We start from the raw sequence: 12,412 nt of genomic DNA, 5'->3' as shown, positions 1-12,412 counted from the left end.
AACCTTAATCGCTACACCACCTGCTGGTAGATAGAGGGAACCACGGAGCACACGGGGCAGTCTCAGGAGAGGTCAAAGGGCACTCTGGCTGTTGGATAGAAATTGTATCGCCGCTTGGCATGGCTCAGGTCGTGTGTGTGTGTGTGTGTGTGTGTGTGTGTGTGTGTGTGAGAACTAGCACCCTGGATGGTTACAGGGAGAAGAGAGCACCTCCCAGTGGGTGTGTGTCACAGGAACTCTCTTCCCCTGCACCTCCCACGTTCCTTTGTCAGTCATTAAGGATGTAGGAAGGTCACTGGGGTCAGGAGGAGACCCTCCCCCGCTGCCTCCCGAAAGCAACGTATGGTTCGGGACTCGGGGGCGGAGGGGCCATGCACACGCTCCCACATGGTGCGCTCACATGACTCAGAAACGCAGGTGGAGCAGCGCCTAATGAGTTGGGTTGAATCGGTAGGTTGTGGAGGCGCATCTTCAAAAGGTCAGAGTCAGAGAAGGGGCACCGGGCAGCGTAGTGGTTAGAGCTGTTCAAATCCCACCTCCTGCTGCAGTACCCTTGATGAAACCTGATCTGATAGAATAAAAACTACCGTGCTGTTTGAATATGTAAATCACAGTAAAAAAACTTAGGATTTTAAGGTGCTTTAGAGAGAACCTTTAAGTGTAGGAATAAACCATAACTGCAAGAGTTTGAAAAAAGACTGTGCTCCCAAGTGTGTGTGTGTGTGTGTGTGTGTGTTTGGGAGGCATCGCTCAGTTGGGCCCCCGAGGGTCTATTATGTCTGAGTGGTTTCACAGCCCCCACCTGAAATGGCTCCGACTCCATGCTTATACTACGTGTGGTCATGATGCTCGCGGTTACAGTTGCGCTGCAAAGTCATGCTCTGCGCTCACATGGACCTATTTGCATCTCAGTTGCTCTAATTGTGGCTGGAAGTAGTTCAGGTTTGGAACCCCTTCCTACATGGCCCAGCATCACTTCCACGTGCGACTCGAACCCAGTCATCCCGGTGCCATGCCCAGCTCCTTTGGGAAGGGACCAGCTAAATACATCTCTACACTTAATGGGACACGTGTTCTAGTGAAGCTGATGGCAAACAGACCCTCCCACCCCCCAGCCACCCACAGCACGTACACACAGTGCTTGTGATGTCATAACCGTTTATTTTTGTCCTCGGCCACCTGACATCTTTACATCAGGACCTGAGCTGTAAAAGGTCACTTCCACTGACATAATTAAATGAAGTTCCCAGAAACCCCCAGGTGTTTTTGCACATGTTACATTTATTTATCTGAAGCTAATTATTTGTCTCTGTTTAACTGACACCTTTCTCTAAGGTGTCTTAATAGTGCTTGGTTTGGTACTTAACTGATTTACTCATTTACACAGCAGGGTTTTAAAAAAAAAAAAAAAAAAAACCATCAGTTCACACTAAGTACATTGAAGGGTATTGCAGCAGGAGGGGGGATTCAAACCTGCGTCCTTCCGATTGCAAGGTGATGGCTCTGTGCCACCCGCTGTCTTTTTTTTTTTTGTCTGTGAAATAACCGCTCCTCAACGACAGACTTCAGTTCTATAGTACAGAATCGGAGTGAAAAAACCTTCTTAAACATTGTTTGGAGTATGTGTGCGTGTGCGCGCGCGCTTGCTTTCTACTTCAGTAGTGTGGAAGGGTTTATGCTGCTGTGTGCCATAACACCCTTTCATTAAACTCATCTAATATTCTGTCACTAATGTGATCCTAATCATCATTAATGCTGATCAATGTCACTTTGGCTGAGGGGTAGACACAGCGGGGGGGCTCACGGTTGGGGGGCATCGGTGTGCGCAGCTCTCTGGATGTGGGTCTGCTCCACTCGTCAGCACAGTATCTGGTTCCGAAATGATGCTACATGGATGTGCTAACACGCTATGCCCTTGATTAATTTTGATTATGGGCTGCTCCCATAATGCCGCGGGGCAGAGCCCCGCTCCTGGCCCCATCCTGACGCTTCCCTTCCTCCTCCTTGCAGTCACGGGAGCAGTCGGACGAGGAGGCCGAGGATTCGCTCAAGTTCAGGAGGCTTCACAAGTTGGTCAGCTCCACCCGCCGGGTTCGCAAGAAGCTCATAAAGGTGGAGGAGGGGCGGAGGCCGGGTTCTGAAGGTACGGACGGAGAGGCAGCGATGTGCCGGGGGCGGGGACTGTCCAGCCATTCATTAGCGGGAGGTGTTTGGCTGCCTTGGTGATGTTGACGTTTCTTTGGGTGGGAGCTCTTGACGCCAGCTGGAGGTGTTGAACGCACTCCTGTCTCGGTGACTCGTGGTTTCTTCCGTCTCTTGCCGCAACAGATGCGCTCGGGTTCGAGGCCTCCCCGACGTGCGAGGACAAGGCAGCTCTCTATGCTGGCGTCAAGAAACCCAGCGTCCCCCAGGACCAGTCTCTATCCAGCCTATTCCAGGAGCAGCTCTTTCTGGATGGGGACACGGACAGCCTCACCACGTCGCCCTCATCCAGCAGCCTGGACACGTGGAGCGGACACAGGCTGGTGAAGGCGGTGGGACGCACGGGCAGCAGCCAAGGCCTCGTGCATCAGGGACGCAAACCTGGAGGGCAAGGGGCGGGTGTCGGCGGCAGCGGATCGTCGTTCTCGGAAGCAGAGGGTGGCGGTGAGGATGACCCCCGGGTGACGCGCTCCATGACGGACGGCGAGATGCGGAGAGCGCTCTCCTCGCTCAGCCACGGGGTGAGTAGCGAGAGCGTGCGTGGCGTGTGCAGCCCCGGTGTGTCCCGGGCGTGGCCCCGCTTCCTTGTGTCCTTAGAGGACGGGCAGGGTGGCCGCAGGGCAGCGCGGCCCAGAAGGACGCCGGACCCCAACTACTCGTACTCGACCAAACACCTGCTCCATCAGCGGTCGCGGTCCAAGCCTTCGCCAACGCCGTCCCCGCCGGGGCGCTGCGATGCGCCACTCCAACGGGACAAAGCAAGGGGCGGCGGTTGGGCGTTCCCCCCGCGGCGGCTGCGCGGCCGTACTGCCGTCAGTGAGTTCAACATCACCTACGTGGTGGAGCGCAGCCTTCATGGCCACCTCAGCTGGTCGCAGCTGGTCCGACCCGTGGCGGACCGCACCCTGGGAAGGGCCGAGCGCCACGACCTGCGGCGTCGCCTGCTGGACGAGGACGGCGAGTCGGACAGGAAGTGGGCGGCCAGCGTCGACCGCTGTACCAAGCGTGTTCTGTTGCGCATTCAGCAGAAGTCTGTGAGTGTGTTGGGAATGGCACCCCCCAGGGGGACTTCCTACAAGGTTGCAGGAGAGGTCCAGTCATAGGCAGTGATGCCACGGGGTTTTTAGCTCATCACCCGTGACGCAGGCGGGTTCCGGATGAGTTTCAGCTTCCTCGCTGTCCCCGGTTGCACGTAGCGGTACGGTCAGGGAAGGACTTCCTGTCCAGATTGGTCACAGAGTACACCGTTTCCTGAGGGTAACTGCCACCACCTTGCAGTCTGAAGGTGTCGGGTTCCAATCTCACTCCTGTTGTAGCACCCTTCATAAAGGCGCTTATCCTGAACCGATGCAACAAAAAACACCCTGCTGTACAACTGGGTAAATCATTGTAAGCATCGTGTACAACCCTGAGATTGTAAGTCACATTGGAGAGTAATTTGAGATAAATTATGCAAGTTGAGAGCTGCTGTAGACGCAGGAAGTGGTCATGTGGCGGCGCTCTTCTGCAACCTTGTGGAAATCGAGTCGCTCTGCCGTCGTGTTCGGTGATAGTGGTGACCATCCATAGCCTTAATGTGCTCATCCGTAAGTTCTTTTTATGGGTTTTTTATTTATTTAATTTTTGGCCACTGTGACTTGGTTGGCATGGCGACGCTCGTGTTTTGTGGAAGATAATTTCTGCATGCGCGACCATCTCATCGATATCAAACATCCGCTCTGCCTGTGAACTGTACCGGACAGACCTCGTTGTGCTGTTCTCAAAGCTGCGCTCCCTCCCTGCCGAAGCCCCCGGCGCTCAGTGATGGCTTCATGCTGGATAATGATCTTTGACCTTGCTGGACCAGACAGCATTTACAACATCCTGGATTTTTCTGGAAGAGTGACACCACGGGGGACTACCCATGGTCCAGTGTACCAAACCTGGAATGCTCCCCACCAAAGGGGGGAAGGGAGGGGGGAAAAAAAAAAAAAAAAAAACTACGTGACAGTCTGTAAACTTGTTAGGTCTTACTATGAAGAGTGTTGCAGAATGCACTGGCTTCTCGTGCTATGAAGGGTCAAGTTATGAACTTAATTTTTTTCTGGTTTGTTTTTAGTAGTACTTTGCTTTATCTGTTTCCTCGAATTTGTTATGGAGGGAATGTCACCTGTGTTTATCCTCCGAACCAATAGATGGCAGTAAAGAGCAAACAGGAACTGCTTTGGAGTTCAATAACAAGATTAGGGGCATTTTTATAATAGGCATTTTATCCTAGGAAGATTTTTCTAGCATAAAATCAGCAGTCGGCATTCAGCTGGAGATGACATTTTATATTATTTTAAGCTTTACTTTTAATGTAGCAAGAGATTGGTCATAACATATTTTTATTTATTGCAGTTATAGCTGAGTGTTTTTTTTTTTTTTTTTTAATAGAACATATCCAGCTGATAAAATGAGAGGTGTCTGTATTAACCTTTCATTGACTGGCATTGGCATTACAAACAATTCCAATTTAAATTACATTTTTTTTTAAAAATTTTTTGCACAGCACAGGCTCAAAGCAGCATACCGATGGATGATACGTGAAAAAGTCGATATGTCTACGTACGCAGAGCGACGGCTGTTGCAAACACTTCTCCTTCCCGTGCTCATAACCTGAGGAATGCATGTGTGTGACCTCTGTCAAAAGTGCTGATGAAAGTCGCGGGCGCTGTATTAAGTGGTGCCCCGAGATGGACTTTACTGTGCTCTTCTGCTGTACGGGTCCTCAGAGCTGAAGGCACAGACCCATTCTCCCATGAACCAGCTTCCTTCCATCTTTGTGCCAAGCATGAGTGACTGGGTGAAGTGATTGGGGAAGGGGGCGAGGGTTTTATCGGTCATTTCTCACCCTTTCTAATCACCCCCCCCTCCCAGAGAACCTGCAGTTTCGGGGGATTCGACTTGTCTAACCGCACTCTCCACGTCGTCAGTACTGCTGGAGAAACAGCCGTAAGCCCCGCATCGCCTTTTCTTTGTTCTTATCCCTTTTCCGAACCTTGTTTCAGTACCTTGACCGCTACGCCCCCTGCTGTCCGTGTGTAACCCCAGGGTAAGGAGCAGGAGCCGATATACAGGGATGTGGTGAAGTCTCCCTCCACCTCTCGCATCTCCCTGGGCAAGAAGGTGAAGTCTGTGAAGGAGACCATGAAGAAGAGGATCTCCAAGAAGTACAGCAGCTCCGTGTCTGAGCAGGTGTGCGCGCCTGTGTGTGCGAAGCGGTTTCGGAATATACGCCTCAAACCGCGCGACGGTATATTTAATGCGGCCCTTTGCAGGTTGCTTCAGATGTTACGAACCTGCTTGGGTTCCGTAAAACTCTCGGATGCAGCTATAATTAATGCGAACGCTTTCAAGCCTTTGAGCTGCATTACTGTTTGTTTAAACACGTTTATATTGATTAAAAATGTGTTGTAGGAACAACTAGCCAGTGCAAGTTTTTTTTTTTTTTTTTGACCGGTTCCTTTTACAAACGTGCAATGTCCCTCATCGTGTTGCTCATCACCAGCAGTCAGGAGATTCAGCCGTAAACACTGTGAAAGTGAGTTGAATTAAGGTGGTTCCACACACTTTGCTCTTTACCGCCACCTATCTGCTGGGATAGTAAACGCATGTGGTGTCTGCTTTGATAGAGAGTGAAATTTTATGAAATAAATGTGAAGAAAGTCCAAATTGAACATGCTCTACTTTTTTTATTTTCTTTCTCTCTCTGTGCAGTCGAGTCCTGACGTGACCCCCAGCTCTCCGCAGTCCCCCCAGCCAGACACGGACTCCCTGGAGAAACCACCCAAGCTGAAGGCCGGAGGGTCTGTGGAGAGCCTCCGCAGTTCCTTGAGTGGCCAGAGCTCCATGAGTAAGTGTGTGTGTGAGTGAGAGAGACAGACAAACAGACCCATGTGCTTTAGTCTGCCCTCAGAAACTTGTCGCACCATTTTCTCAGTAAATTCCTTCAATCAAACCGATGTTCCTGACCGGCATGTAATACCATGTTTTTACTGCGAGGGTTCAGAGTCATTAGCACAATCAAGAATCCCACAAGGTGATTCTTGCATTTGAACCAACAACCATCTGAATAGTTGCAGGGGGCAGCAGTGGTTGGAGCTCTTTTTCAGTCAATGACCCAAGTTCAGTCCCTCCACCCCCCGACCCGCCATAATACCCCGAACCACGGTGCTTAGCCAGAACTGATACAGTAAATGACCCAGCTGTACAAATGGGTAAATCAAGGTAAAGGGTACAAACCCATACTGTAAGTTGCCTTGGGGAAAAGAGTGTGATATAAATAAAGCTTAGTAGTTAAGAATGTTTACCGCGTTATCCTCGGTACACGCGGTACACTGTCCGGTAGGGTCATGGGCCCTTCTATGGTCGCTGTTCGCAACACCCACGTGTGTTTTCCAGTTCCGAGCCTTGGGGCCCAGCAACGTAACACTTGTTTCAACCGAAACCTTCAGCTCCTCCGAGTCGACAGAACTGGAACTGAAATACAGCAAATACAGAAAGTTCTTGTTTAATCTGGGCTCCTGAACGTCCCCGTTGGAGTCGAACCAGCGATGTTCCGTCTGCACACATGCTAGTGATTTTGCAGGAGTGTCTGCAGTTGTTTCCCACGCTGATAGCCGAGACTTGGATCCAGACGCGCAATGGGGGAACAGAACCCCCCCCCCCCGCCGGGGCCGATGAGGGGATCGCAAAACACTCTGTCCCGGATCTGCGAGAGCAGCTCCTTCGCCATTCTAGCCAGAGAAGATCATTCTGTGGCATCTGATGCTGAAAATTGCCAGTGATTTTTCTTTTTTTGGGGGGGAGTTTATTGTAGTTCTGTTGGACTTGAAGATCATGCCGGACTGGACTCAAGATTATCCGCACACAGCTTGTGTGTCTGACACCACCATGTTGCCGGTTCAAATCCCTCAAGTAGCACCTGTAGAAGTGACATTCAGATAGCAACTACATAGATAATCATATCAAATGGTATTGGGCTCATTTATGGAGCTGCCAGGAGATTAGGACAGAAATAGCTCTGAAATGGAAGGGTCTGAGACGGAGGGATTCAGCAGTTCTGAGGGATAGCGGATAGTTTTTCCACCACATCAAAAACCAAGCTCACCTGTAGTAAATTTTTGTGGAGACGTATGTATTTGGTGGCTGCGTCCTCTGCTGGCAAGCGGTTCAGGATCTGATGTGTGTGTTTCAGGCGGTCAGACGGTGAGCACCACGGACTCGTCGGCGAGTAACCGGGAGAGCGTCAAGTCAGAAGACGGCGATGAGGAGGAGCCGCCGTACAGGGGTCCCTTCTGCGGCCGTGCCCGAGTGCACACAGACTTTACCCCGAGCCCCTACGACACGGACTCCCTGAAGCTCAAGGTTTTGACTCTTCTCATGTAAACCCACACACAGGCACACACACCAGCGGAGTTTGGTGCGTCCATCTTCAGGTCACTCTTTTAACCCACGCGTTGCCCTTCTCTTTGTTCCCTCAGCGAGGGGATGTGATCGACATCATCAGTAAGCCCCCCATGGGCACCTGGATGGGTCTCCTCAACAACAAGGTGGGCACGTTCAAGTTCATCTACGTGGACGTGCTGAATGAAGAGGAGGAGAAGCCCAAGAGGCCCGTGAGGAGGAGGAAAAAGGGCCGACCGCCCAAGCCCAGCTCCGTGGAGGAGCTTCTGGAGCGCGTCAACCTCAAGGTAAGCGCGAAACCTTGGCTCCGCCCCCCTCAAGGCACCGGCATGGAAACTGCCCGCTCACGGCTCAGCATCGCATGGTCACAAGGCCACCCCATACCTCCCTGCTTAGATGCCCTTTGTATCTCCATAAAACATTACGTTGTAGCCACACCCATGTGGACCTTAGGCCCCTCCCACATGCCGCACCGAGTCATTTGGATGCCTAAATGTAAATATGAGTTGGTGTGTTGTTACTGGCAACATTGCAATCAAGGACAGGATTTTGCAAACACGTGTTTTCAGAGCTGGTGTCTAAAACGATAGTGTCAATAACCATTTATTTCTTTAAGGTGTCTTTGTAATTCTTTGACATATTTTACCAACTGATAGGAATGGGTCCACCTTAAAAACAGTTAATGCTGTCGAACTTCAAAGGTTAAGGTTAGCTCTACATTTAGAGCAAAAGCTGGAACATGCCAAGTTTTAAAACTAGGAGTTGGATAGTGTGAGAACAGATTAAAGAGTGAAAGCATCTGAAACGTGGCTTGGAAGCGCATTTTGCTCATTGAAGAGCCAAAAGGGACCAAAATAAGAATCAATGGTGGAACCTTCTGACCAGATGTTTGCTTCGGTGCTGAGGAGTGACTCCTCGGAGTCCTTGCGGCCTTTTGCAGGGGGTCCCCTCCACATGTCCGGTCCAAAAGGAAACCAGGCCTGTGGAAGCATCGTGTTCATCCTCTGGTTGTCATGGCAACCGGGTGTGTTGAAGACCATTAAAGAGGAGACAAGGATCTCCCTCGTGTTCATCAAATGTCAGCATCTTGCTTTGTTGAAGGATTTTGCTCAAGCTGAGAGAGAGAGAAAGAGAGAGAATTCATGTGTGGAAATGCCATTCCATCTGCTTCCCTACTCTTGGGAACATACAGATGGAAAACCTGCACTGTTCCCTACACAGAGCAGCTGACTAAGAAATCAAAGTGGTTAAGGAGCTGCTGTTATACCCTTGAAAAGGCCTCCCTACCTGCATCGCTATCTTCAGGCCCCATCTGTCCAAAGGTGGTTTATCGTGCCTCACAAAGGCGGTAAAATTAGAGTGCAGCTTTCGTGTGTGACGCTCAGCCTTATTCTTCGTACTTTCCCCCCACTGAAATAAACACTGTCTCTTGGTCTCTTTAAAATAGCAGCGAGTGAAGTCGTGCTGCTGAGCAGAACACGGGCCGCACCGGACGATGTGGCGATGCTTGAGTAAAGAGCGCCCCCGCCCGCTCTGAGAGCCACGCGCAGTCGTTGCGGCTCGATATAATTACACCCGTGAGCGACGGCCGCACCCGGCGAGCGTTCGGGGCCGTCCCTCTGAAGGGCGGGAGTCGGTCTGCGGGACGTCCCGTTGCCCTGGTGGAAAAGATCAAAGGTTGACGTGTCTCTTCCTGTCACAGGAGCACATGCCCACCTTCCTGTTCAATGGCTACGAGGACCTGGACACGTTCAAGCTGCTGGAGGAGGAGGACCTGGACGAGCTGAACATCCGGGACCCGCAGCACCGGGCTGTGCTGCTCACGGCCGTGGAGCTGCTGCAGGAGTATGACAGTGAGTGGGACGAGGACACACCACACACACACACACACCACACACACACACACACACACACACCACACACACACACACACACACACACACACACACACACACACCTATGTGCACGGGCACGCCACGTGATCCTCGTTTTCGTTCTCGTCCTACTCGTGATCCCCCAGGCAGTAGCGATCCGGAGCGCGGTGGCCACACCGGCTCCCAGGAACTGCTGCTGTCGGAGGAGCGGACGGCGTCGGGAGAGTCCCCGCGAGACTCGGGGTGCTATGAGAGCAGCGAGAACCTGCAGCATGGTAACGAGAGCGCCTTATCTGCATGACCCCTCCTCTAGCCCCACCCACCAGCTCATGACCCCACCCTCCACCTGCCACGCTCCTGGGGGTGGACCTGGCTGTCGCTTCCCGGTCCCTCTCGCTCCTCCCCTCCACCTGTCCTCCGCTTCATCAGGCTCGGTGATCATCAGCGCACCCCGCCAGGACTCCTCTACCGCTTCGCCCACGCTGGTCCAACACGCGTGACAAATGGACGACAGTTGTCATGGTGATGAGGGAGGTCGCATCCCACAATTACTATTTTAGGGTTCCTTGATTCCATGCTGTGTGTGTTCCTGGCCCCCTGCACGCTACTTTTGTATGGCTGTTTCACCCGTATGCGCCCCCCCCCCCCCACTCGTGACTGTCTCAGGGATTCCACGGTACTGTCTTACTTTTACACTGATGTTACACAGTATTTTTATATCTCTAAAAGATCATAGCAATGCTTTTTTTTTTTTTTTTTTTTTTTTTTTTTTAAAACAGTTAAATCAGTGTCTTCACTGGAGTTTTAACTATTTCTTGTGCTCCGATGCAGGACTATTCCTTCTGTGCCGTTTTTGAAGTGTGTGTTTGAGATGCTGTGAGTGTGTGTTTTTAGCTGAGAATGTTGGTCGGTCTTTGTTCGGTGACGGAGCGAACTCGGTGTTCGGTTCGCACCCGAGCCGCCCTCACCCGTGCGACGTGCAATAAACTGTCCTCTCGCCTACTGACCTGCGCCTGCTTGCTTTCTCTTTCCCTCTGCGTTTGCAAACTCGCTTATTAATTAATTAAAATTCAGAATAAATAGACGATAGAGGAAACAATGAATTTATTATTAGCATAAATAGGAAAAAAATAAAAGTAGCATTTAAAATAGTTATTACAGCTCTTTTTATCCGCCGCGGCACATTGACCCAGAGCACTCGGCATAGAAGACGCGAGAAGCAGTTTTAACAGAAATGATGTCATTAAACACTTGCGTCAGCAGGTGGAGTAGCGGTTAGACATCACCTTGCATTTGAAGGACTCTGGTTTGAATCCCTGATCCTACTGTAGGTCCCTTGATCAAGGCGCTTACCCTGAATTTACAGTCAAAATTACCCAGTTCATGGATGAAATCATTATAGTAAAAACCTAATTTTTCCTAATAAAAATCCAAGAAGATGAAAAGAGGTAACTGCGCCAAAGGTGCAGCAGTTGGCTCAGTTGAGAGCTCCCACCTTTGGGCTGAAAAGGCCTGGGGTTCGAAGCCCACCTCCTGCTGTAGCACCCGTTATACAGTAAAAATGTCCCAGCTCCGTGACGGGGTAAATCATTGTAAATATTAGCATAACATTTTTAAGTCACTTTACCATCTGCTCCCCTCCCCGGCACATTAACGGTGCGTAGTGAGCAGAATGTGTTAGTGTTACGCAGGTGAATTTGAGAGGTATCAGGTGGTCACCTGGACACACACACCCCCTCCCAGTCTTACCTGGTCAGCAGGTGACCTACTGTGGATCAGTGAGTGCAGATGGTGAGAAGGTGCTGCTTTTGAACCTGTACGTTTCCATCCGGGGAGCTCAGGTGTCAAGATGAAGGAGGTAATAAACCAGTATGTGACTGTTTAGAGAGCAGCTGGAATCAGCAGTTGTTTGATTGCGATTGCAATTCAGTTTATAACCTCGTTGTCTCTCTCTGTCACTGCCTGCTTTTCCATGGGCTGCACACAGTGTCTCTGAACGACCCACCCAACCCTGTTCTGGACTCTCCAACTGCCATTTCCTCCCTCTTGCTTCATGGTCCAATGCATACCCCACCCCCACTGCTCTCACACAGGATATTAAGTCAGTCTGTCAATTTTGTGTCCTGCTGTGATTCTGCATCCTTTTCTGTTTAAGCACATGGCGATTGTTGTCTTTATTTTTTCCACTTTCCTCCTTGGATATGTATCAGCGGGGTGATAAAAATGGTCACCACACACACATACTATTCACAATTCAGTGTCTCCAATTCACCTGAAACACATGTCTTTGCACTGTGGGAGGAAACCAGAGCACCTAGAAGAACCCCACAGAAACACAGGCTGATTATACAAACAGCACATGCACTGCAGAGGCATCAAACCCATGTCTGCCCGAGCAGCCCAGAAGGCACCAGTGCTACCTGCTGTGCCACCGTGCTACTTCTGAAGTCTGGCTTAAAGTTCCGCATCAGCCCACAGGTGTTGGGGGGGGTTGGCTGGCAATAAGCTCCTGATCGCTGTTCTAAAAGTTACGTCACATGCCCAGGGAAGGGGAAAAAAAAAAAAAACAACAAAGTCACCGACATTATATTTGCAGTTGTGGTTCCATAAAGGAGAGTATAAAACACAGTATATTGTACTATTTTGGAAAGGAAACGGCAAAGTGTTTCAGACTTCATAAAAACGAGACTTGGACGCCCTCCACTCCCAGGACCCCGGTGGAGTCGGCTCCTAATCGCTCTCTTGCTGGCCTATAAACTCTCTAACTCATACCGTTATGTTCCAGACCGTGGTAAAGTAAAAAAATAAACAAGACACAATGTGCCCCCCCCCCCCCCCCCCCCCCGCCCTTTGTGTTGCTCTCCTAATAATGTTTTCAGTTTCCCAAGGTGTTGGTCCAACACTAGGCG

The 12,412-nt window shown here is 50.7% G+C and overlaps 1 protein-coding gene across 8 annotated transcripts in view; it reads left to right on the top strand.

Moving 5' to 3' along the window:
- Positions 1–12,412, top strand: part of sash1a (SAM and SH3 domain containing 1a) — a 147,024-nt gene that overhangs the window by 128,908 nt on the left and 5,704 nt on the right. For 6 of the 8 annotated variants that reach the window (XM_029249969.1, XM_029249967.1, XM_029249979.1 and 3 more), the window contains 9 exons: positions 2,011–2,143; positions 2,329–3,236; positions 5,101–5,175; positions 5,275–5,418; positions 5,941–6,076; positions 7,421–7,590; positions 7,707–7,916; positions 9,332–9,482; positions 9,650–9,778. In XM_029249969.1, the coding sequence (XP_029105802.1) occupies positions 2,011–2,143; positions 2,329–3,236; positions 5,101–5,175; positions 5,275–5,418; positions 5,941–6,076; positions 7,421–7,590; positions 7,707–7,916; positions 9,332–9,482; positions 9,650–9,778 (2,056 nt within the window). The remainder of the gene's footprint in view (positions 1–2,010; positions 2,144–2,328; positions 3,237–5,100; positions 5,176–5,274; positions 5,419–5,940; positions 6,077–7,420; positions 7,591–7,706; positions 7,917–9,331; positions 9,483–9,649; positions 9,779–12,412) is intronic. The other 2 variants (XM_029249978.1, XM_029249982.1) reach the window with 1 other exon arrangement.

The sequence above is a fragment of the Scleropages formosus genome, chromosome 1, assembly GCF_900964775.1.
Source record: "Scleropages formosus chromosome 1, fSclFor1.1, whole genome shotgun sequence".
In the NCBI taxonomy this organism is placed as follows: Eukaryota; Metazoa; Chordata; class Actinopteri; order Osteoglossiformes; family Osteoglossidae; genus Scleropages; species Scleropages formosus.
This window is presented reverse-complemented; position numbering and strand designations above follow the sequence as displayed.